We start from the raw sequence: 26331 nt of genomic DNA, 5'->3' as shown, positions 1-26331 counted from the left end.
GACTTCCACCCACAGCAGACTAGCAGCTTGTCTGTTGTCACTAATGGTCTCCTTGGAGGAAAGCTGTTGTTGAAAAGTCTCTCTACATGTTACACGGAGTCTGCGTTACTCTTCCAGCACAAAACCAGCCACAAGTATCCTGTAACTAATTAGTACTCACTTGGATACAATACTGAAGTCTTTTGTCTCTTGAGTAAGTGAAAAGCTGGGCATGAAGAGTCAGTGCTGAAAGGAAAAAAAAAAGGACAAAACAGATATCTCCATATATTGAAGAAATTTTCCATGGCAAAAGCAGCTAAACATCTCACAGATAAGAGATAAATTGGAATAAACAGCTGTCAGTGTTAACTAAATATCCTGGATAACGTACAGGACAGAAATAACTACAGCATTGTCAAACTCCTTTCTTCACTTTATTTAGCTGTTCTTGCATGTAGCTCCCAATCTTTGCACTGCTTCAGTTAGTGGAGCATTTATTTTTGAATCAGCTGCATTTGTTAAGACTGTAACAACGAAAGGCATTTCCTGGGAAGCTGTAAGGATGAGCAGCAAGAACGAACAACAGCTAAGGAAATATGGGACCCTAGTAGTGCTTTTTATCTTCCAAGTTCAGATTTTTGGTTTTGATGTTGACAATCGACCTACAACAGATGTCTGCTCGACACACACAATTTTACCTGGACCAAAAGGTGAGGAATATCAGGTTGCTAATGCTGAGACCAGTACTGATAAGGGCTGATTTTTAAAAATAGAGACATGGAGGGCTTGTGGCATGGGCTGGGGATGAAAGATGTGAATTACTGCGGACTGTACGAACATCTAGAAAAGTGGAACTGTGATGGGGGAAAGTGATGAAGCAAGGAGATTTGAATTTGCTTTTCTTTAGTTTCAGGAACAGTGCCACATAGTCTCATATAAGTTAGAGATGTCCTTTTGCATCTTTCTCCAGCCACATAAATATTCTCTTACTTCTTGTATTCATCACACAACCAGTACAGCTAGCAGCCATAAATTGAGTGACTTTGTCTAAAAGGAGGCACCTATTGTGAACTGTTAATGGTTCACTTTGCACCTATAGGTAGAGAGAGATATGCAATATTTAAAATGACTGAACTGTCATTATTTCCAAATGCTTACTTGTAAACACAGCTCTGCTGCATTCATCAGACCTGATCCAGCAGCTCCTGTTGAATTAAACAGGACCTTCACTACAGATTTCAACAAGAACTAGATCAGCTCTGGCATGTGCAGTTCTTTTATCTTCAAAACACTTTGCAAATATCTGAGACCAAATTTTCTGCATTAACTTACTTTTTGTGTAACACAACTAACGTCAATGGAATTGCCTGGAGGGTATCTCAGCCAAAAATTAGGTCCATGACGTACAAATCTATCTTGCGGTGACAGATCTAAAAATATATATTCCACACCCAGGCTATTGCAGTTCGAACTATTGCTTTCTTTTTAGTAATTCATCGTATTTTTCTATAGGCTATAGACTGAGAGAAAAAAATGCAACTGATTTAAATTTTAAGCCGAAAGAAGATTATCAAGTCAAAAGCACTGCTACAGACTCATTTGTTTTTATGATGGATTATTCAAATGCATGTTGCTTAAAGGAGCATTTTTAATCAGCAAGTTAATTTCTTTATGATTACAATCCAAGCTTAAACTTCTGCTGCCACAGCATAAATGCAGAGAGATGTAATGATCCCCAAGGGAGCTAGTGGGAGTTTGTTTAGTTAGTATCTGAATAATGGCAGGCTGGAGAACAAAGTTTGACAGAATTGTGTTTAACAAGTCACAAGGCTAATGAGGTGGTCTGGTGACAACATGAGAGTAGCTGGGACTCCAGCTGGTTTCTGTGGTGTAGCTTGTATAGGGAGCATTTAAAGGTTAGATATTATGGTTCTTTGCAAGCGTGATACTGAAAAGGCAGTATTTAGTCATTACCAGTCCTACTGCCTCCTGGCTGACACCAAGACACAAGAGGAGCCAGACAGTATATCGGCATGGTCCTCACTACTACTTTAAAATTAGATTACCATGCCCAAGATTCATGATTGGTAAAAGGAGTATCAAGTAAATCATCTCCAAATTACTGCCTCACATCCACTGCAGGTTATCAAATACATTTTGCAGTCTTTGTGGTATGATCCTATAGACTAATTTCAGTTCCTACCAGATCTGAGCTCATCCAGGACAGTCACAAGAGGCTCTCAATGGCACTGGTTGTTTTGACTGCCAGTCAGCTGGGCAATTAAAGACTGAGCAGGCTGGGTGTGTGAGCTACCCTGTTACTCCGCAGGCATCCCTTGTAGTCAAAGATGAAGCATGCTGACCTAATACGGCAGAAGAAAGTCTGTCCTGCTGTCAGTTTTCCTCTATCCGTATTATGTCTACAGACTCAGAGCACATGATCGCCAGCCTACAACCACACCACAGCCACAGGCAACACTTTGCTGCTCAAACTGTAACCCTGACAATGGATAAGCCTCTGACTCTTGTTGCTGTAAGTTTTATTTTCTGTGCTACATCTGTTGTGCCCCTTTGTCTGCCATTCTCCTGAAAATGGGGTTTGACGCACCCTGCACAAGTTTCACCCCCTCACGCCCATCTGCTGAGCATCTTCAGCTATGGGCAAACACAGTGGTGCTCCCATGAGATGGAGGTGCTGAACTAGCACAGTACATTGGCCAGCTTTTTCTACCACCACAGGCCAGATTCCTATTGTGGCAACTTCCTCCTTCCATATGAACATGGGAGTGTCTAATGGCCCAAAGCACCTAGAAGTGCAAGGAATTAAAAGGTATTCAATAGCTGTAAGACCTCCTACACTGTCCCACCTCACCTATCCCAGTGCAAGGCACAAATTGTCCTGTAGGCTAGATCCAGTCTGTGGGCTACAAGTGGGATGGTCCCTGGTGCTATGCAGCGGCAATATTGCTGTTCCCATCACACAGCTCAATGGAGAGGAGAAAGCTGAGGGAGAAGTGAGGTTGTCTGGAGAGGCTCAGAACTTATAATCCTTTATTTCTTGCACTGTTGGAGGTTGCGTTACTCACTTCATCATCTAGGCATTCACAGGAGCAAGCACCTGACCTCTCCGTGTTCTTGCCCTGAAAATCACCTGTTCAAAAAGGGTCATTAGTGTTGTGAAAATTGGCCAGTTCTTGTACAAGCCACATGTAACTTTTCCAAGTTAATTTGTGCAAGCCACATTCTTTCCCTTCAAAAATGTACTCTTTGTTATGCTCATATCTGAGATGCCACAAGAGAAGTATGATATGAGTGATGGGATGAAAAGAAAGGGTAATTCCAGGCTGATTATCAGGAAAGTCTTCAAACCAGTTGTGACAGTCCCACCAGCTCCCAAAAAGCATGAGGCAAAGCCAGAGGCCTTTGTGTATATACACAAAGAGCTAGAAAATACCCTGGAAGGATGCAGTCTCCCAGGAATAGAAGGAATGCAGTAAATGTCTTGTAAGCCTTTTGCACTTTCTGTTGCAACGATAGAAGTCAGTCTGAATTAAACTGCTCAACATCAGAAACGAACAGGAGTTTAAGTCCGACCTCTGGTGGTTCTGCACGATGCAAACCAGGCGCCTTGCCATCCCCTCTGTCTGTCTGCTGCTTTTCCATTGCTGGTGCAAGCAAATGAAAGTTGAAGTCTGTTTGTAAAGAATTACGCAAAGAAATTTTCTAAATAGGCATGCCAGAAAAAGGGAAAAAAAGAGTAAGAGAAAAGCAAAAGCTGGCACTCCTCTCCCAGTTTCCTTTTCTAGGCAATGCTCAGGTCTCTTCTCAAAAAGAGGGGAGTCTTTTTAGTGAACATAGTCCTAGTGCAATGGCTGTCTTGTTCTGCCTTCCTGAAAAAGCTTCAGAGATGCACAGCAAGCTGGCTTATATAGCAGTTAAAAACAGAAATGTGTGAGGCATTTTCTAGGACCCTTATTGAAATACCCTTAGAAACCAAAAAAGAAAAAAATATGTGCTTTGGACCAAAACAGATTTTCAGTATTCATAACTAGTGATTTTTGGTGTTTTACCTGAGATATTTAGGAATAACTTGGTCTTAGCTGGACTGCTTTGGCACAGGACCTCTGACAACTTGCATTAGGTAACGCTGAACCACAGCTGAGTAACTAAGGCAACAAAGGCCAAGTTCTGTACTCCATCGACTTCTTGGGCCCGAACAGAACAAGATCAAGCATAAACAAAACAACAAATTTCCCAAAGCAGCCAAGTGCTTGGCCTAGCAAAATTAGTCATGGCCCTGTTGTCTACTTTCCACCCTTCCAAGCCTGGAAGTAGGCTGGCTGTTGCTGCTGCTAAGAGAGGAACTGGGTCTGTGGGGAGGCAGCAGCTAGTGTGGTGAGAGCAAAAGCACCACTTGTTGGTCCATGCCGTGGCAGCAGCAGGAACACCAGGCTCTGCTCCCCTGGGCTCTGCCTTCGACCGGTATCCCAGCTCTGTCCTTTCTTCTAGCCTGCTCTCGCCTGGAGACTGCAAGCTCAGCTTTGTCTAACCTGCAAAGGAAGTTTTAAGTGGGCTGTTGACATAGATGAGATGGGATCTGACCTAATCTGAGTAAATGAATAAGCAACAACACGAGGGCAGAAGTAAGCAGAGGGCCCAAAACTTTGACTCCTAAACTCCCATTAAAAGCATTAGCAAGGGGAGAAGAAGAATGGGGCGGGAGCTGGCTCTGCAGAAGCCGATTTCATGTGGATTCGTGGGAGCTCAGTGTTTCAGAAGACTAGATCTTGCTATCTGTCCCAGGTCCCAGCTCATTTCCTTTGAAATCCAGACACAGGAACTTCAAAAGTCTTGAATCAGATCCAGGTTGAGAAACTGGAACGAGATGAAATCTGAAGAATACCGGGAGTTTCCCATAGCAATTTAGATGTAAAGCATTTCCTTATTATTATTTCTGACAAATGATGCTTATAAACTCTGTGACAGTGGCTGGCGCCTCAGAATAGAATTTACTGTGGTCTCTGGTATAGCTGTCCATCTCTCAGCTTTCATTGCACTTACGCAATTCCACTCCTGGAAAATCTCAAACTCTCTCAGAAGCCAGATATGCTGCTATCCACATTTCCTTCCGAAAATATAAAATGCCTTACCACATCCTATAGGCTGTTCAAACCTGTAACTAAACTGCCCTCCTAGCGCCTCATATTTGATCTGAAGAGCCCTTTAATTTCAACACATAATTCTATTTTTCATGTCTTTTAGACTTCCTCATTTTAGTGTACGTTAAGTTTCTGAAGTTTTTCAGCCTGCGCTACAAACCATGTATGCGCTACAAACCATGTATTCAAAAGATAGTGGGTCTGTATTTCTTACCAATGTCCATTTGATTCCTCACTGAAGCCACCGTAATCCATGGGTCTCTGAGATCATGTCAGAATGGCAGGGGAACAGGCTGGGAAAATTAAATTGGGCAGACCAAGTGAAAGGAGAATCAGGAATAATTTAAATTATTTCTGTGTTATTAAAAAAATAATGTATGTCCCAGTCAGGCACAAAGGCCCACACTTTCAAATAATACAAGTCAGCAGAGCTTCACTGAGCCTACTGAAGGCTTGGGTCTGGCTCATGCAATGCTATAGGAGAAGAGGGTATTTCTACGGAAGTCAGTGGACATTTGTAAGTGGAAAGTGGAAAAGTGAGCAGAGAATCCAGTTTATTCTTGAAGATTCTTTCCATTTCACCAGGGAAGGTGACTTGGGCCCCTGTTGTATAATTTGGAGCTGGGTGAAAAAAGACAATGTGTCCAAGAACTTGTGAGCAAAATTTTTTATTTCTCACAGTGCAAACTGTGGAATCCTGCATGTTCCTGTGGGACACCTGGGAGAGTGGCTATGGGTGCAGTTGCACACTACAGGTGCACTCGTCTGTCAGGTTTTTCGCCAAAAGGGGAGGCCCAACATCTTTTTCATCGCCCACTCTGACCATGTGGTCCTACCTTCACCTTGTGCTGGCTCGGCTGTTTACTCACCAGACTTTTCACTGAGCTGATTCAGCTCACTCACTAAAAATCTGTATTATTTGCCTTATTGATATTCCTCTGTTTAGTGAGTTGAATTCCTTCAACACAGGGTCAGAAGAGTGCTCAACATCAGGCAGAGGGGAGGGAGATATGCAGGTCAGTGCTGGGGGCTGAAGGGAGGAGGAAGGACAGGGAAGAGGACATTGTGTCAAATAGGCAGAAGATGTCAAGCAATCCTGTCCTCACTAGCCATATATAGCTTGAAAGCAAGAATCCCCACTGCTACAGGAAATTTGTTAAGGATCTAAAAGACACTGAAAGTGAAATTAGAGGAAATCTTGAGGCTTTCCATTGACGCAGCTGTGACGCGCGGGTACACTAGAAAGACAAACTGGGCTGTATTTGCTTATTTTTGGAGTCTGTGACTCCCTCTGGTGACAAAACCTCTCAATAGAGACTGCACATGCACAAGTGCTGCAAAGGTTCACTGTGCTCAGGGTCAGTCTCTGTAAACTGCAGAGCTAATCCTGTGGCTATCTGCAAGGCTCTTCCAGGAGGGCAAGGCATTCAGTTGCTCCTGGAGGAGTCTCAAAGCTTCAGAATTACACACATGTCCTTATCCCTTTAGTTTAATACCCAGGACAGGCAGAATCACCCGTACTCTTCACACTCTGTCTGTGGAGGTGGGGAAGGTCTCTATGCCACCTCAGGTGGAACCAAGAGCATGAAACACGGAGCTCAGCAGAACTGTGTCACGTATGATCAGAGAGTAAAACCGTGTAACAGATTCCATGCAAAGCCTTTGTGGTGGGACATTGGCTATGCCTAGGAATGCTAAATGCATCCAAGGCAAGCAGTGCAAAGCATCCATGTGCATACTAATCAAGATCAACCATCCAGGGATTACACCCCAAGTCTCCAAGAACCAGGGTCAGCCCTTGATCACAAGACTTGGAGAGTCACTAAACATATGTGGACAATTTAACCTGACAACTTCCTCCATTCATGAATGCAAAGCAGATAAATTGCCTACAAAAGAGTCAGCAGGGAAATCTAAGTCACTTGAAGGTCAGTAAATTCTTACTAATTAAATTCTTACCAAATGTAGCCTCTCAACATTGTGTTATTTAGTGAAACTCCTAAAAAGGCAGAGCCCCTTTCAGCTGCCTAAAAATCCTACTGATTATTAGATCTTCAGCATTTTCCTGAGCTTGTTTATAGGAGAAGGAAAGTCTGGGGTTCCCTCTCAATTACAATTAAAATTTTCTAATGGCTGCAAAAGTCATTTACTGGTTATGGCTTCTGCTTTCCTTCTGTCTCACACAGTCCCATGCTGGAAGAGTCTGGTAATTTATTGTTCCATGTGTTCACTTTAATAGTCCAGTATTTTAAATCTGTGACACAGAAGAAGTGAATCAGCTTGAGGGAATACTAACAAGGTTGAGAAATGGTCTTACTTCAGCTACTGGCTCCCAGTGCTTCACCCATGCTTCAAATGCCAGTGCAGTGCAGTATCTGACATCCTTGCAACCACAGTTTTAAGGTGACAGTCTGCTAATTAGGATAAAACTTAACCTGACACTCTCCCACGTGTACACCAGCACAAAAGAGAGGTTAAACTCTAGGTATAGACTACAAGCATACGAGGTCAGGGATCAGAGAGGGGTTTTTTCTGTAAGAAAACTCATGTTGCACAAAGCACAGTAGTACAAAATTCAAAAACCCAGTCCAGAATACTGGCAGGTTTAGATTTTTTTTCTGGCAGATTACAAAAAAGTGGCTAATACAGTGGGATGGCCTGTCCACGTGAAGTCCCAGAAGAAAGGGAGGGATACTTACTATAAATTAGAGACGAAGCCAACTCAACCCCGCCCAATACAAAGTCAACCAACCTCTCACAATCCCTCCTACCTGGCTGCAAATCATAGCGAGACCACAAGGGGGGAGCATAACCCAAGAGTTCACGTTTCTTGCCAAAATGTGACATCACTGCACACAACAGCTAAAGGGGGACTCAATGCATTTGTAGTTATAAGACCGTATTATCAAGCACTGAGCTTAATCCAGTCTTAAATTAACAATGAGGTGGTACCACTGATTAATACTGTTTGCTTCTACCCTTGCCTATCCATTCTCAGATGCCATATGGGGAGCAAAGCAGGATTTCCCTCCCTTACAGATAGGCAAATTACTATTCTTCCCATTTTCCTAGGTAGGGAAAGTAAGGCAGAGTGTGGTAGGCTGCTTTACACCAAGATGAAACAGGTGATAGACCTTACTTCCATCTCCCTTGGGCTTTTAGAGGGCTTGAGCAAAAATTGGGACTACACGAGGTGTTAGGAATAGAAGTTGAGACACTCCCTAATCTCTCAAAATCGCCAGAACAAATTCCCCCCCCCCCCCCCCCCCGCTTTTATCCCTTTCATCTGTCAGCTTTCAGTCTGATGGCCCATACAGGGCAACCTAACTTGATCTCCAGCAGCCCCACGTGTGAAAAGCTTGCTCTAAAGTCTCTCAGAAAAAAACATGGCAGCTTTTAGTGGCTCCAAATGTTGAAACTAAGATTGGAAGAAAACACCTTCAGAAAGTAATCACAGCTTCTCCACTGGTATATTGACTTTCTTTCCTGGGTTCTATTTCTAAGATTAACTGTCTAAGCAATGTTTCTTACCACAAAAAAAAAAGAAAAAAAGAAAAAAAACCCCATCTTTCTTGCACAGAGGTCTTCCTTCTGCAGCAAACAACAGTCTCTCTAGAGCCCTTACCCCAACAGAGCAGTCTGCAAGCCACAGGGAATGTAACTAGGTGGCCTGAGACAGGTGATGAGGACTGCCAGGGTGACAAGCCCTGGTTTGGAAGGTCAGCAGGAATCTGGTTTGCTCTCCTGCGTGACACAGGCCAAAGAAACTCCCTCAGCAGTTTCTACACCAGACCCAGAGTTACAGCATATCTTACACAAAGGAATTCATTGCACGGGGAAAGGCTGGACATGAAAAGCCTCCTACATCTCCCTTCCCTGCTGGAGAGCGCAGTTCATTTGTTAAATATCCCCATGCTGCATTTCTAGTCAGGACTCATCCAGCTTTTCCAGCCTTTGAATAACACCCTGCTTCCTTTCTTTTATCACACATTTCTCCCCCTGAACGGGTTTGCAGACCGTGATCAGATCAGCTCTTAACCTTCTCCCGGAATTTCATTTCACAAGCCCTTTGACAGCCTCTGGGAATCTTTTCTGAATTTCTGAACTACTGAGAAGTGACTTCTACACTTTTCTCAAGGGTTTCATAGATGGGTTTGGAAAGAACAATTTCTTGGTTTCTCAGTTGTAAATGTTGTTAGCACTGAGGTCAACAGCAAAATTAAACCGTACATTCTCTGGCTCTGCTGTTTGATGATCAGTAGACAAGAACCCAGTACAAGCAGGCATCCTTCCATCAGCTCCAGGCTTAGACCCACAGCTTCAGCTGGATATTTAAGGAGCTTGGCTTTTGGAAATATATACTGACTTTTCCAGTATTTTTAAGAATCAGTGAAAATAGAGATGTTTAAAATTTCTGTTGCTACCTGCTTATAGCCTTTTCCCTTCCTACTTTGTCCTGTAGCAGCTGGTGTTAAAAACAGAGCGCCCGAGTGAGCCAGCACACCCCACATGTTTCCTCCTTGTCCATCCCTCTAGCAAATGCTTCCTCCCTCCAACGGGGACTGAAGTTCAGCCCTTTATCTTCCTCAGCTTGGACCACTGACCATCCCCGCAAAGCACATCCTGACCAACAGGGTGAGTCTGCTCTCCACAAGAGAGTCCCAGCACTGCAGTTTTTTCAGCATACAGGGACAGACTCAGCCCAGTCCACGTAACTGACGTGGAAAGGAGCCAACCAGCTAATACTACATTTTATATCCTGCAACTAATATGCACCACTTCTCATCTGTCATCACCTCATAGAACAGCCCACAATATGCTACCTATGGCTACAGAAGTAGGAGAAAGTAAATCAGGAATGAGTGGGCAGTATTTTTCAGGAAATAAGAATGAGATCCAATGAAACGATCAGTCTGAAAGCAACCATGGGAAGCTGCTTTCTCCCTCAGCACATAATTAAATCATTGACCTCTCTGCCGCAGGATATTACAGGGGCCAAAAATAGAAATAGGTCTAAAAGACACAGGACTAATCTGTGCAGGGAAGAATCACTAGTGGCTGTTCACGAGTGGTCTGGATGCAGTGCTTGGCTCAGGCAAGCCCTTTAAACCGCTGCTCGTGGGAGGCTGGAAGTGGCTGCCTGGGCCATAGTCACCCTCAGCACATCCAGTTCCCTTCTGCCAGGGCTGGAGGTACCATCCTCAGTGAAACAGGTTATTGGTCTTGTCACGTAACGCTGTTCTGTCCTCACTTCTCTTTTGCTGACATCCAGACTTCCCTCCCTTGGGTACTCCGTATGCTGAACTGCAGCCTCTTCTCCCCTTCTGGGCTGCAGGCACAGACACAACTGGCTGCCGCTCACACGTGAGATTCTGGCTTGGCCAAGAGACGGTGGCACTGCTTCCCACTGCACAGCAAGGCTTACTGCAGACAAGGGCAGGGGACGGGGGGAGAGGCTTTGGAAGGCTGCCTGTATTCAGTGCTGGTCATTTGGTGCAAAGGGGTGCAGGGGTTGTACCCCCTCAGTATTGTCCAAAAAAACCGAGGAAAGATGTTCTTGGGATTTGGCTCAAAACTAAGAAGTAGAAGGTAAGAAAATCATCTCCAGTTGTGCCTCCAATTTCCTGCATAATGTGAAGCGAAATTGGATGCTACTGAAGGAAGGAGATAACATTTCTTTCCTACTAATTGCTGTCTTGCTCCTTTAGACTGTAAGCTGCTCAGTGAGAGACTGTCTCTTAGAATAGTAAGAGTACTTATACAGGACTATACAGGAACCTGTGTAATAGGGTCTTGATCTCATTTGGAGAAATCTCTGCGCTACTGTAATAAATGCAATGATTTTACCTCTTACAGATACTCTGTGTATGACATTTTCAAAATAAAGCATTGGAGTAATTGCAAAACACGTTTGTTATATCAACATATAAATGTCACCTGTCAAAAACTGAAGGCAAGACTTCTGCCATACTAAGTGCTATGGTCTATGTTAAGACCTATTTCAACATATTTACATTCCTCCCACTCCAAAAGCATCTGCATACCTTGGACACAGAATCACTACGAACAGAGTCACTAGGAACAATTAATAAATTCCTATTGCCTCCCCTGGCAAATAGTTCTTCCATGTGTGTACAGGTTTCCCAAGAGAGAAAGACTGGCTTATTTATCTGCTTTATAGCTAATCGGGCTTAAAGGGTAGGACTAGAAATTGGTGTTCTATAATTCTCATGTTGGAATAGCCTCTCCAAAAGGGAAAGTTTTTAGCTTTTCCTAATGATAATCAATCCTAATGATTCATCAGCTCTTCTCTGGCAATTTCTCCCATGGCTACTGTGCCTTCAATGTGAAATAAAAATAAATTAGTAGGAAAAATAACCTGTGAACTTTACTTTCTGAGGATGTATGGTTGCACTTACTGCACTGAGAGAAATGTACCATGATGCTTTATTTTCTGTTTTTTGGAAGGGGATGGAGGTGAAAAAGGAGATAGAGGAGAAGTGGGCAAACAAGGAAAGGTTGGACCAAAAGGACCAAAAGGTATTTATGACAGTTTGTTGGCTATTACTGGTATATGAATATCATTACACACAACTGTACTGGTGCATATGATCAGTGACATTTAATGCTTTTCATTCTTGTTGCACCAGTGGATTTCACAATCCCGTCAAACATTAATCAGTGAATTTAACAATACTCGGAGAGCTTGGTGCAATTCCTACCCATACATAAGACAGCTATATATGGCAATAAATTTGAAGAGTCATGTTATAAACAACTACATTTACTGCTGCTCTCCCAAGTGGCTGCCATGAGTGCGATCCAGAAGACACAGATCACAGATATAATCATTACCCAGATCATATGTATAATCAGAAAGATTACTGTTCTCTTACTGAAATGATCCTTTAGTTGAAACTGAATTTTGAGTTATTTCCTAGTAATACATCAGGATGCTCAACAAAATTCGGTCTCAGTTGTCCCTGTTTTGCAGAAAAGCAAATGGAGGCATACACTGAGAAACGAAGTTCCTCTGATCAAACAGCATCCGAGCTGAGAACAAGGAGTCACAGATATCTCAGGACTCGGATCTACTAAACATATCCCATATCCACAGTGTGAGCTGGGCAGAGCATTCAGAGGCACCAGATGTGATGGTGTCAGCCTTGTTTGCATACTCTAATTCAAAAGCTTAATTTATCATTAGAGTTTAATGATAATGCATATCCATGGTCTTTCTTCCTTGACAGTGGTTTAAGACTAATCAGGAAAGTTTTTGCTTTTATAGAAACTTTAAAATCACCCTGATTATTGTTATAATTAAAAAAAACTTTTCCATTTTTAAATGCATTCATATGACTTTGCTTCTTACCTTAACAAGAAGATCAGGTAAGATACAAGGGAATCAGGTAACCAACCATTTACAAAGCAACTTAGTGATGTTAAATTTAGTGTGCAAACTGAGATTCCCTAAATTGGGCTGTCATCATTAGCCAGCTATTTTAGAACTTAAACTATTAATCAATTGAAAAGGCATCCGTTATTTTCGTGCTCTGAGGACTGGGAAAGCACATACAGCAAAACTAGTAGCTCCCTATTTGCAGTCCTGCTTTGAGAAGGATTCCCAGCAAAGCCAAGAGGACTTTACCTCAAGGAAGAAGGAAAGGCTTTTGTCTGGGGTGGAGAAAAAGAAACCCCACATAAAACCTGCTGTTGGCCTGGTTTGGCTGTGAAGTAAAATCAATATTTGAATACTCACTAGTAGTTTTAGTTTGTATTTTCTGTAAGAAAACATGACATTTCTGGGCATTTGAACAGGCAGTTCTAGTAAGGTGCCTTGCAACGTCCTACTGTTGTATCCTACAGTAGCAGAGATCTGTGCTGTCCTCCTCCAACCATCCTTGGGGCTCCACTCATTTCGACTGCCACACATGCGGACTGGCCATGCTCAGGAAAAATAGCAGCAGTAGAGACCTAAATAGTGCCTTGGGAAAGAAATGACAGAAACCATCCATACTCTTTTCCTCTTTATTTCTTCTCTTAGGAAACAAAGGACCTGTGGGGGATGTTGGTGACCAGGGAATGCTTGGGAAAATCGGTCCAATTGGTGGAAAAGGTAAGCTCTGGTCTGGGAATTTTCTCGTTTTTTCCCTCAAGGTAAATATGTGTTTTGTGAGAGTTCCAGGTATGGCGTAATATCAAATAACGGCTGTGACCAATGCTCTCCAAATAAAGTTATGCATAAAGATTGGTGGTGAGAGCTAACTGAGATATTCTTGTTTTATTTCCCACATGCAATATATCTGACTTACTTGGCTAAAATAATTTGCTTTATGAGTTAAGAAATCAGTCCGCTCTGATGGTAAAAGAGGAAGGGAGAAATCCAGCCCTTGTGAAGTAAATCCTCTGAATGCTCTTGTCGTGGTTTAACCCAGCAGGCAGCTAAACACCACATAGCCATTTGCTCACTCCCCCGCAGTGGGATGGGGGAGAGAATAAAAAAAAAAGGTAAAACTTGTGGGTTGAGATATAGGACAGAAAAGAAAGGGAAAATAATAATAATGATAAAAGAATATACAAAATAAGTGGTGCACAATGCAATTGCTCACCACCTGCTGACTGATGCCCAGCCAGTTCTGAGCAGCAGACCCCCGGCCAGCTTTTTCCCTAGTTTATATACTGAGCGGAATGTCATAGGGCATGGAATATCCCTTTGGTCAGTTGGGGTCAGCTGTCCCAGATGTGTCCCCTCCCAACTTCTTGTACACCCCAGCATACTTGCTGGTGGGGTGGTGTGAGAAGCAGAAAAGGCCTTAACTCTGTAAGCACTGCTCAGCAGTAACTAAAACATCAGTGTGTTATCAACATTATTCTCATCCTAAATCCAAAACACAGCACTATACCAGCTACTGGAAAGAAAATTAACTCTATCCCAGCTGAAACCAGGACAATAGCCACCCCTTATCCTATACCATCTACGTCATGCCCAGGTCTCACACTATCCAATACATCCCAATTAATCATCACCACCTTTCCTGTATTTTGATATATATACACACACGCATTTGATATATACACACAGATGGCCCTTAGTCTATGGACCATCCCTCTAAAATGTCTGTTGGGTTCATTTAGTCCATGACTTTGGGCTCCATCTGTCATAACAGTCCTTCCAGGCAAGAGAGATAGTGTGTGGGGTTGGATTGTTGCAGGCTGAAGCCAGTTCTGGTTCCATCACTGCTGCACTTGTCCGGTTCTCCTGTGCAGGTCCCTTGACCTTACTTTGTTTTACGGCAAAACCGGCTTTCAGAAGGATTTGGACCATTTTCTTCCCTTTCTCAAAAACTTCTGCTGCTGTGTTGCCCCACACGATGAGGTCATCAATGTTTTGCAGATGTTCCAGAGCTTCACCCTGTTCCCATGCAGTCTGGATCAGTCCATGGCAAATGGTAGGGCTGTGTGTCCACCCCCGGGGCAGTTGATTCCAGGTGTACTGGACACCCCTCCAAGTGAAAGCAAACTGTGGCCTGCACTCTGCTGCCAAAGGGATTGAGAAAAATGCATTAGCAATATCAATTGTGGCACACCACTTGGCTGCCTTTGACTCCAGTTTGTATTGAAGTTCCAGCATGTCCGGCACGGCAGCACTCAGCAGCAGTGTGACTTTGTTCAGGCCACAATAGTCTACTGTTAGTCTCCACTCTCCATTAGACTTTTGCACTGGCCATATGGGACTGTTAAAGGGTGAGCGAGTCTTGCTGATCACTCCTTGGCTCTCCAGTAGACGAATCAGCTTCTGGGTGGGAATCAGGGAGTCTCGGTTGGTGTGATATTGCTGCCGGTGCAACGTTGTGGTAGCAATCGGCACCTGTTGTTCTTCAACCCTCAGCAACCCCACAACAGAAGGGTCCTCTGAGACACCAGGCAGGGTGGACAACTGTTTAATTATTTCCTCCGTCTCCAAGGCAGCTATACCAAAAGCCCACCGGTAGCCTTTTGGGTCCTTGAAATACTCTCTCCTGAGGTAGTCTGTGCCAAGGATGCATGGAGCCTCTGGGCCAGTCACAATGGGGCGCTTTTGCCACTCATTCCCAGTTGTGCTCACTTCAGCCTCCAGTACAGTTAGCTGTTGGGATCCCCCTGTCACTCCAGAAATACAGACGGGTTCTGCCCCTTTATAGCTTGATGGCATTAGGGCACACTGTGCACCGGTGTCCACTAGAGCCTTATACTCCTGTGGGTCTGATGTGCCAGGCCATCGAATCCACACAGTCCAGTAAACCTGGTTGTCCCTTTCCTCCACCTGGCTGGAGGCAGGGCCCCTCTAGTCCTGGTCACAGTATTTGTTACTCACTTCTTGTAAATACGAATCAGAAGTCCCTTCATTAAGATCAGAAGTGAGATAAGCCTTTCTACTCTGTCTGGGGAACTGCCACTGGAAACTGGAGCAGCAATTTTCTTGGAAGAACTCCCTTTTGTGATTGTTTTTCCTTGCAGCTCACGTACCCGTGCCTCTAGGGTCAAGGTAGATTTTCCATCCTACTTCCTCACGTCCCCTCCTGTGGTGTCTACCCTCTATATCTTCTCTCTTGAGCAGTGGAACGCTTACTCCTAATAGCTGAGATACTGGTCCATACAGGTGCGGAGTAGGACATCTCCTCTTTGAGTTGCTGGACCTCCTGGGACAGTTTCTCCACAGCCCAGATGCAGGCCCATAGGGAGGAAGAGAGACTTTCTTTGTATTGCCAGAGTTGGCCAGCCAATTCATCCACCGTTTGTCCTTCTCCATCTTTCCTGGTCAGTACTGCCAATGAGTTGGCATATGATGCTGGTGCACTCCGTACAAACTTCCGCCACAGGGGTCACGTGCGCTTGACGTCATCTGGATCTTTGGATAACTGCTCGTTGTCCAGGTCCTCATAAATCACCTCCAGCATGGCTAATTCCCTCAGGTACTGGATATCTCTTTCCATGGTAGTCCACTTGCCTGGGTGACATATAACATCTTCCTTGAAGGGATACCTTTTCTTCATACCTGACAGGAGTTGCCTCCAGAGGACTTGTGCCCCTTTTCCAATCGCTTTGTCAATGCCCCTTTCTCGAGAAAGGGATCCCAGCTTCTTGGCTACCCTACCCTCCTATTCCAGCCTACTGGCCCTGTTATCCCAGCATCAGAGCAGCCAGGTGACAATGTGCTCGCCTGGACGACAACTGAAATCTTTTCGCACGTCTCGCAGCTCACGCAGGGACAGGGATCAGGGTGGTTACCGTCTCATTTATGAGTTCTGCCTCTTCCTCCTCCTGTTCTCGTGATGGCCCTGCTTCAGAGTAGTCTGGCTTGTTCCCTTCCTCCCTTAGTAGGGGAAGAGTTTCCTCCCTTACTAAACGAGCTGTCTTTCACTTCCAACACTTCTTCTTGTGTATAGGGGTGACTGATACCAGCATGGGTTGGTTCTCTCGTTCCACTGCAGTGCCTGTCACAGGGCTTGGAGCAGCCACAGTGCCTGTCACTTTGTCATCAGATCCAGAGACCTTCTCTTCCCCTTGAGGGTACTGAATAGTGTTGAACAGGGCTCGGTAGGCATGGAGCAGGCCCCAGCACATTGCAGTGATTTGTGTCTCTCTGGAGCTGCCAGGGTGACAGCATACTTTTTCAAAATGTTTTACTAGTTTTTCAGGATTCTGCACTTGTTCAGGGGTGAAGTTCCAAAACACTGCAGGTGCCCAGTGTCCTAGGTACTTGCCCATACTATCCCACACACCCTGCCACTCATAACTATCCAGCCTTGGGGCAGATCTCTGGGTGGTATTCTTAAATAGTTGTTTAAACTTAAACAAGGCCTGAAACACATTCAGGAGACATAGAAATAGGAACATGCTGGTTTGAACATCCCAAGGATATTCAAAATTCTCAAGAACTATTGTAACTAGCCTGGAGGAGAAGGGGAAGGTGAAAGACCAGGGGAAAGTGTCCCCCTTTGTCTTCCCCATAAATTGGCTCTCCAAGGAGAAAAGGTAAAGAGTGCAATTATGAATAGTTTCCCAGAGATGGTTCCCGAAGTATGGAGATTACAGGAACGCTGAGTACAAATACCAGATTAGTCTCTCGACCAGTAATTTTGTCATATCATAAGCCAGTGCTACACAGTACAGCAAAATGATAACCTTAATCCAGCCCCCAGAGGTGATAAACGGCACAACAGGGAATATATACAGCAAGTAAAGTGTTGCATAACACAACTCTGAGAACAAGCACAATGACTCTGAGAGCAAATAAATCAACATTATGACCAGCAACTATTAACCTAATAATTAATGCTTATAACAAATTTGTTTCAATACACTCTGGTCAGACCTGTCGTTATCTCAACCCTTCAAGCCCCAAAGCACCAAGCCCCAAAGCCCACTTTTTGGGCACCAAAAAGACTGTTGTGGTTTAACCCAGCAGGCAGCTAAACACCACACAGCCGTTTGTTCACTCCCCCGCAGTGGGATGGGGGACAGAATCAAAAAAAAAGGTAAAACTTGTGGGTTGAGATAAAGACAATTTAATAGATAGAAAAGAAAGGGAAAATAATAATAATGATAAAAGAATATACAAAACAGGTGATGCACAACGCAATTGCTCACCACCCACTGACTGAAGCCCAGCCAGTTCCCGAGAAGCAGACCCCCAGCCAGCTTTTCCCCTAGTTTATATACTGAGCATGACATCATATGGTATGGAATATCCCTTTGGTCAGTTGGGGTCAGCTGTCCCAGATGTGTCCCTCCCAACTTCTTGTGCACCCCACCCTACTCGCTGGTGGGGTGGGGTGAGAAGCAGGAAAAGGCTTTGACTCTGTAAGCACTGCTCAGCAGTAACTAAAACATCAGTGTGTTATCAACATTATTCTCATCCTAAATCCAAAACACAACACTATACCAGCTACTAGAAAGAAAATTAACTCTATCCCAGCCGAAACCAGGACAGGTCTAAAAGAGAAAGCCAAATTTGTACCTCTGCTTTGGACGCTGAAGGCCTAAGTCAATATTCTGCTGCTGCTCAGGGACATGCAAGCAAGCTCAGGCGCTGCTGTGGGACACGTGAGCAAGCAATGCACAGGATCGCTCAGTAAGGAAAGGATTTTAGGAGTTTTAAGAAAGCAGTCACGTAACCAGGGACGACAACTACTTGCAAATCAAGGTAGACTCCAAGTCTACCTGGACAATAATTTAATGAAATTATGCTCTAGTCGTCTGAGAAGAGGCTCAGGCATTCCTTTCCGGTGTTCCTAAAGAGCTACTTAAGAAGGAATATTACTTCTGCCACAAGGAGACCTGCTTTGAAAGCTGAGCAGGGACTCCACCATCCCCAGGGGAACTCTGTGGTCTCTAACCAGCGCATCAACCCAGGCATGCAGGAGAGTGAGTGGAACAATCTCTCCAGGGAGCTTCTCAAGCCAATGTTTTTAATAAACCTTTGATGGCCTCTAGCCAGCCTCAGTATCAGAGAAGAACAAAAGAATTTGGCCTGAGGGACTAATTTTCAGAAGTACCTAGACAACTGAAAACACAGACAGTTATCTCCTAAGATGTCTTCAATCACGAAAGGAGACTAGAATTTAAGAATCCCACAAATTGCTTATCTTTATCTGTAAGTACACCAATGCTCTGAGTCTTTAAATCAAGCTCTCTCTCAACCTGAACGTACAATTTATTGTCCCCTTCTAGTTTTTCTCATTTTCTTTATTTGCAGAAGCAAAGGTCACTAAGTCACTGTTTAAATCTACCATTAAACATTCAAGTTCTTAATGAAGCAACCCTGAAATTTCAGCTTCTTAGTGTGCAGTGTCAAGCAATGCTAATTAAAATGACAGCCAACTCCTAATTTCTTTAAAAAACCACAACCATATAAAGGAAAAAGCACATCAAAACACGGCCATCAACAAGACAGAGAAAGCATTCGTATTTTTTGACCTCTGAAGGTTTTAATTCATAAGAGCTGACATAAATTTCAGATAAAGTCCAGCTGCTCCTGATCCAAATTACAGCTGAGATTTTTTAAAAAGCTAGTCACCTCCACTTACATAGTAGCATAGCATTTGGAGAAGTATTTCTATCATTTTTATGATTTACAGAAGAAGAGGAAAGCAGTTGGATGAAAATAAATCACATTTCCATGAACTACATCTGAAATGAAACGCTGCTCCTTAACTGACCACATTTCGTGCAGCTGCTAACTGCTGCCTGCACACGTAATCTGTTGCACACATGAATTCAGTGGCTTAGTGCACATCAGCCTCATCTGGTGCCTCACCCCATCATGGAGCTACTGAATCCAGGGAACGGCTCCCTCCTGCAAGGCAATGAGAGAACCCAGGTCTCACCTCTCGCAGATTTCTTGAGTGCTTTCAGCCTCTCAGGGTCATTTTGCAGTTTATATTTAAAGTAAGTGGTACCAGGAACCAGCAGCACACAAGATGCCTGTGTTATCAGTGAGTTAACTATTAAAGGGTTCTCCTTATTTCCATATACCAGAATTAATCAAGGTTTGTTTGACTTGGCCAGTACAGTACATCAGGGCTTCCTATCAGAAGCACACCATTAATATATTATGAAAGAGGTTTTTCAAATATGGTCCCCTGACATGTGCACTGTCTGAGATGTGAGAATATATTTTCCTTTTTATTCAGGTGACAAAGGAACCAAAGGCTTATCGGGGGTTTCTGGAAAAAAGGGAAAAGCAGGTATGCTATGCATCCTTCTCTGCAGAATGGTCAAGTCTGCTGCGGCTTTGATTTCAGGGTCGGTTTATCTGGAGTTTCATAAAATTTTGAGGCCCATGGGAAAAACTTGAGAATAGATGAAACAAACAGGAAGAGACTGAAAAAGTTTTGTTTAGCAAAATGAAAGCTTGGGTAGGGACATGACTGATACCTATGAATATACCAACATACACAAAATATGGAGAAGAGTCACCTAAATTAATGGAAAATATTTGATATCATAAAAACTAACACATAGACAGGCCAGCAGTACATTTATACTGGAAACTAGAAGAAAGTTTCTGAATACCAAAGGAATTAAGTCCTTTAAGAGTTTCCTAATAGGAGCATGGGGATGAAAAAATAAGTGATTTTAGATAGAGCATAATCTGTTGTCAAATGAATGCAATGCATTTGCTTGCAGGAGAAGAATTTGGATCTGATGACCCAAAAAGTTCTTCTCAGTCCTAATAACCTTGAACGTTTTCCCACCTTGAATGTACAACAGAAGTATAACTGAGACTTCAGTGCTTGAAAGTTATTGATTATTTGAGTTGCTATCAACTATTACTGCTGTACCACAGCTGCATGCAGCAATTCACTAACATAGTCCTTCTACCAAAGTTTTGCCAATCCCACCTCAATGCATACTCACAAAACTCCTTCACTGAGAAAGCAGCAGTTCCCCATTTCAGGGATGCTGTTGTTTGTATTAGAAGGCCAGGGAACCTATGCTGTTGACGCATACAAAGGTAGACCTTTGGCATTCAGATGTAACGCTGTAGTGATCACCGTGACAAGCCCCATCTCTGCAGCGAGATGGAATCAATAATGAGAAGGGCAGAGGATGTGCAAAACCCACACTGATATGGGTGTAAAGAAGATAGCAAACTCTTCTATCTACGTTTTTAAAAGCAGGGATTCTTAAGTGAGTTAGCAAGGGAGTGTACAGAGCCAAAATATTAAGCGCTTTGATCAACAGAAGTATGGCCAGCACGACAGGGTGAGACTGGCCCTCCACAAGTAGATGCCAAGTCTTCAGACAGTTTGGAAGTGGGCTACAGACGACCCTCCATGCACACACACAAATGCTTCTGAACAGATAAATCCTCTATCCTTTGTATTGCATCAGGCACGGTCTGTGACTGTGGAAGATACCGCAGAGTTGTTGGACAACTGAATATCAATGTTGCGCGTCTTAACACATCCATCAAGTTTGTAAAGAACGGTAAGGATCCTTATGTATTTGATGTGATTTATTTGGCTCCTATAACATCTTGCATTGCTATTCTTCTACCATTGCTGCTTTATGGCAGCATCCATAGATGACCCAGAGAGATGGTCACACTATGCGAGGCACTCTGAAAACATACAGAAAAGAGACAGTCTTACACCTGTAAGGATATAAGCAGCAGATGACTAAAAGCAAAAACAACACAGAAATTTTCAACAGCACAACAGAAAGAATCATGAAAAGCACAAGGCATGGCTTGCTAACTGCCTCTGCACTGTCAGTCTGCTCAGGCTCAGCGGCTACTTAGGCAATGAACGGAAAAAGGTTGTGCCAATCTGCTCCAGAGAGACGGGAAAAGCAATAGGAACCTCTTGATCTTTCTGCTGCACAGGAAGGCTGCAGACATGGTACTCCTAGTGCTCCCCTCAGTGCAACCATCATTCCCCTGTAACAAGGGACCAACACTCAAAGACATGGGTTTTAAGAAGCCACGTCTGCAGGCAGCACTGTCAGGTGGACAGTGCAGACTGCCCCCACTGAAAGGAAGGAAATGCGTTTCCCAGCATAACAGAGATTTTGAGAAGGCTCCACCTGCTTCTAGGACTAGGTCTGTATCAGTAAATTAAATGTTTGACACTGTTCTCTGGCACTGTGAGCAACCAGCAAAGAACAGCACTCATCTATATTATTAAAACCTACAAAACTGAATGCCGCCTTATCAGGAGTGTCCCTCTACTAACTCCTAAACTGTGCCTCAGATAACTCCTGAATTGTCTGGGAGAGTGTTAGTTGCCCCAGGCCAAAGTTCTGCTCAGGACCGTTCCAGCAATCCATCAAGAGGGACAACCAACTGCCAGGTGCCCAGGCATGCTCCTTGGCACTGCTTAATTCACTAGGATATACGCTGGTTGAGAAGTTTGCCTTTTAAAGCTGCTGAGCAGCCACAGTTTTCTTCCTAGTCAATGCCACTTAGTGGCCACAGCAGCTCTGAATATCAGGCTGTATTTAAAATGTCTTATTTTAGCGGTCACATTGATTTTCTTCTACATGGAAAGGGCCTGAAAAGCTATCTATACCCCTGTGTTTCTATCCTAGGGCACTCTTTCACAATCTGTATTCAAACACATACAAAGCAATGGGGGTGATCCAGAGTTAGACATTGCTATTTGACCTTATAAGCATGCCTTAATTTGATTAGTACTAGATATCCGTGACTTAAGTGTCACAGGCAACACATGCCAACCAGGACTGAATAGTTCTTGTCCTAATGTGTGCAAGGTGCTTGTCAGTCCCAGTAGCAGCATCAGTCTCTGATCACGTCCTCATCGTTCATCACAAATTCAGTGTGGGAATACTTTTCCTCTGTCCTTTTTATTAATTCTAATGTAAAAATAATCTCATTGTCATATTGGAACAGAAGCACCTTCAATATCTGTTGACATGCCATTAAACTTTTTTTTTCCCTTTGAAAGTTATAGCAGGTATCAGGGAGACAGATGAGAAATTCTATTACATCGTGAAAGAAGAGAAGAATTACAGAGAAGCCTTGATCCACTGCAGGGACAGAGGAGGAACACTGGCCATGCCTAAAGATGAGGCAACCAACACCCTCATTGCTGACTACATCTCCAACAGCGGCCTCTTCCGAGCCTTCATTGGGCTGAATGACATGGAAAAAGAAGGACTGTTTGTGTATGCAGACAACAGCCCACTGCAGAACTACAGTAACTGGAAGGAAGGGGAGCCTCACGACCCAGCTGGCCGTGAGGACTGTGTGGAAATGCTCAGCACAGGAGAGTGGAATGACTCCGAGTGCCAAGTCACCATCTACTTTGTCTGTGAATTCCTCAAGAAGAAGAAATAAAAGTGCTGCAGAATGTGCCTGGCACCTGCTGTACATACAATAACCCCTCTTCATTCATCCAATGTAGGGAGAGCAGACAACCAGGGATAGGGCTCAGTTCAGCCTTCACCTCACTGGGTTAAGCAAGAGCAACTACTGTTAAGATGGCAGTGACCATAAAGTCAGCACAGGTCTGCAGTTGTGAAGTTTTATTTCATTTCTATGTGCAGTTTAGGGTGGGCATTTCTATATGTAATTTAGGGGCAAATTTAGAGCACGCAGAGGTGAATGTGATTTCACTAATGCCAGAAATAGTAAACTCACTGGTATATTAATTACTGATGTGCTTCACAAAGTCCACAGATGGAAAGAGTGGACTTTGATGTGCCAAAGTCCAGTTTACTAATCTTTGATGTGCACAGGAAGTCCCAGTAATTTCCCTGGTGACTTCAGAGCTAGGAGAACAGATTTGCAGTTTCTCTTGAAAAAATCCTTCTTTTGTTAGAATCATAGAGTAATTAAAGTTGGAAGGGATGTCTGAAGGTCACCTGGTTGAATCTTCCATACAAAGCAGGGCCAACTTCGAATTGAGATTAGAAGTTGTTATACTCTCCTTAATTTGGCCGTGCAATTATATTGCCTGATATGCAGGGGAGGACTCGCTTATCTCTGCTTCCAACCCTATCGTCCATCAGGCTGGTCTGAGGTGTGAGGAATTAACTTAGCAACAGCACTTTTGCACACAAGCCTGCACAGCTTGTAGGCAATCTGAGAATAGATGGGGCGGTTCTAGCCTCTGATGTCCCTCAAAATCTGTGAAAAACATAGAAAAGTCTAGCACAAAGAGAACAGTGCAAAGGAAGCAACACCATTGCTGTAGGCTGTGAACAGGCACATGTAGTATCAGCTATACCAATGTGCATTGCTGGTTTAACAAGTGATTCTAGGAACATGTTAACTCCCTAACTCAGTAGCCAGTGACATTTGATGTCTAATGCTAAAATCACCCGTGCCTTTGCAACACAGGAAGCAGTTATAGAACAGGCTTTAACCCCCAAGAACCCAGATTCAGGTGTGGTTGAGCAACTTAGTCATGGACTTCAGCAGGACTCTCCACAAATGATGAGCAGTAAGTGTGAAGGCTTTGCTGTCAGTGCCCAGCTACTCAGATCTCCATGTCAGTATGCCCACAATGGATACCATTTTCATATCTTTGATAATACTGAAGGAGCTCTTTTCTTCAGACACAGCAACCATTTTGCTTCTGAAGTGAGCCTGTTCTTAGTCATGGTTCACCTTTCCTCACAGCAGGAGATGTCAAGAGAAACCCCAGGGCTATAGATCTTCTTTCCCACGTGACACTAAAAATGAAGGAATGATATCTGGAGGCTAAGGAGAATGCTAGACACTATGCACAGTGCAAGAAATGTACCCTGCGGGTCACTCTGAGCACCGATTGCACACAGTCTTCCTTGGGGTATATGAAGAGCTGGACATGCCATCAGCTAGTAATGCAGAGGCTCAGCTCCAAGTCTCCCTTCTACTGCTGTGCACAGCACTGCAAAGGCAACTAGACAACAGTCATACTTCCTCAACCTCAGACTCAACATGAAAATCCTCCAAACCATTTAGCTGGTTGTTAGTTTGACTCCAAGCTCATCTCTGAGCAATGACCAATGCAGGAGCATCCCGGGAGACTCTCGGACTCAGAACCACTCTTGTAATACAGTTTCTCTGTCACTTGTTCCTCCAGAAAACCACTTGTTCCTACCAGCGGTAAATTATCTGTGTTGCTACACACCCTCCGGGGAACTATTCAGACCCGTGAATGAAGCGGTGGGACCACATTTCTTTTCATTGCTCCCCTACTATGCTATGAGAGTATCTGGGCAAACAGGTTCACTTAGCACAACATAGCTCATCCTGAATTGTTCCCTTCCTGGGAATTTATATCCCCCAAAATTAAGCAGAATTACACTTTTTAGGATCTATAGTAATAAACTCATTAAGGTAAACACTTTGGTTTTAGAATCATTAATGGGTAATGATAAAGAACTAATGACTAATTCAAGGCAAAGTTTCTTGAGGAAAAGTAATGCCTTTTAGAAGTTCAAGCCCAGGGCTGCTAGCATCACACACAGCAGGTCAGTTCTTACTAGTCATGCAGAAGTGGCATAGTAACATCCCTGTGGGTAGGCACAATCACACTGATACCCTCTCCACACCTCATCTTTACTTCTGACCCAAAAGGTCACCAAAACATGCTTGCCAGACTGGGGGTCCAAATCCTGGAACCCTCTGGCCATACTGAGACCACTGGCTGATAAAATCCAGAGGGGTCCTTAATGCTACAAACATTATGTACAGGCCATTTTCCTGTTCTTTAAGAGGAAACTCAGAGCTGGGAGAACGTGAAAGAGGAACAATACTTTGCTGCAGGATCAAGGTCTGCCTGAGTTTGGACCAGGCACTCTCCTTCACGTACAAAATCAGGGAATACATGTCTAAATTGAAACTCTGGTCTTTTTTAGGAGACCATGAGTTATAAGTAACCCTGGAGTATGCTCCAGGAATGGAAAGGAATGACTGTCGCAGTCTCTGGCTGCATGGCTGAGGGAAGTGAGTGAGGAACTTGTGTTGGGTTTCTGCAGTGGAAAAGCTGGAACTGCCCAGTTCCTCCATTATCCCTCTCTCCTACCGCACCAGCTTCATCCTTTCTTAAATAGAAAAAACAAATAAAACCAACCCTTTTACCCACTATGTATTCACATAACATTGGGCAAGGCTATACCAGTTGAAACAAGTAGACCTGGGGTGGCCTTTCCTTTGCTAACTATAGAAGTCGGACAGTAGAGGAACACAGCACAGATGTTCAAGCTAGCCAGGCATAAGTGTGATCAGGTGCTTGTGCAACCCATTCCTGCAGCACTAGGTCCCACTTAATAAATTTTGCCAGAAGCCTAACTCATAGGCCAAGCCAAATAAAAAAGGCTATCCCACACAGGAAACCTGGCAGGTAGGTCCATACAGCTCTGCACCATGCCATGCAGACACAAGCTTGAGCCTGCACTAACTCAAATATTATAGCTGGGTTTTGCAGAAAAAATATTCTTGTTATAATGAAGAATTTGGGCTATATCACAGGTTTCACTGCTAGCCAATGGAAATTCACTGTGGTGGGTAAAGTACCTTAGGTTTCTACATGAAGCGGACGGAGCCAGGAGCACAGGAAATGGTGTCTGACTATTCAGGATTTATGGTCTGTTAGAGCTCGGCACCTAAACCATTTTACCCAATCCCAATATTATGTTTTTCCCATGTTTTTCTTTTCATTATTCCCAGTCTGAACCTTTCTTGTTTCAATTTATG

At 43.8% G+C, this 26331-nt stretch overlaps 2 protein-coding genes across 2 annotated transcripts in view; one reads left to right on the top strand and one right to left on the bottom strand.

The window, feature by feature from the left end:
• The window catches only part of LOC140647412 (uncharacterized), a 56282-nt gene that overhangs the window by 16608 nt on the left and 13343 nt on the right, over window positions 1-26331 (bottom strand). The window lies entirely within an intron of this gene.
• On the top strand, window positions 520-24962 carry COLEC10 (collectin subfamily member 10). Its single transcript, XM_072851980.1, has 6 exons — window positions 520-689; window positions 11607-11678; window positions 13183-13254; window positions 19814-19867; window positions 21018-21113; window positions 22592-24962. Exons 1-6 carry the CDS (start codon window positions 542-544, stop codon window positions 22981-22983), a joined length of 834 nt encoding a protein of 277 aa, XP_072708081.1. The 5' UTR covers window positions 520-541; the 3' UTR covers window positions 22984-24962.

Source organism: Ciconia boyciana, chromosome 2, assembly GCF_034638445.1.
Source record: "Ciconia boyciana chromosome 2, ASM3463844v1, whole genome shotgun sequence".
Taxonomy (NCBI): Eukaryota; Metazoa; Chordata; class Aves; order Ciconiiformes; family Ciconiidae; genus Ciconia; species Ciconia boyciana.
This window is presented reverse-complemented; position numbering and strand designations above follow the sequence as displayed.

Coding starts and splice junctions, on each gene's coding strand:
- COLEC10 (XM_072851980.1), top strand. CDS start 542: ATGAGCAGCAAGAACGAACAACAGCTAAGGAAATATGGGACCCTAGTA. Junction 690..11,606: donor AATTTTACCTGGACCAAAAG/GTGAGGAATATC, acceptor GTTTTTTGGAAG/GGGATGGAGGTGAAAAAGGA. Junction 13,255..19,813: donor CGGTCCAATTGGTGGAAAAG/GTAAGCTCTGGT, acceptor CTTTTTATTCAG/GTGACAAAGGAACCAAAGGC.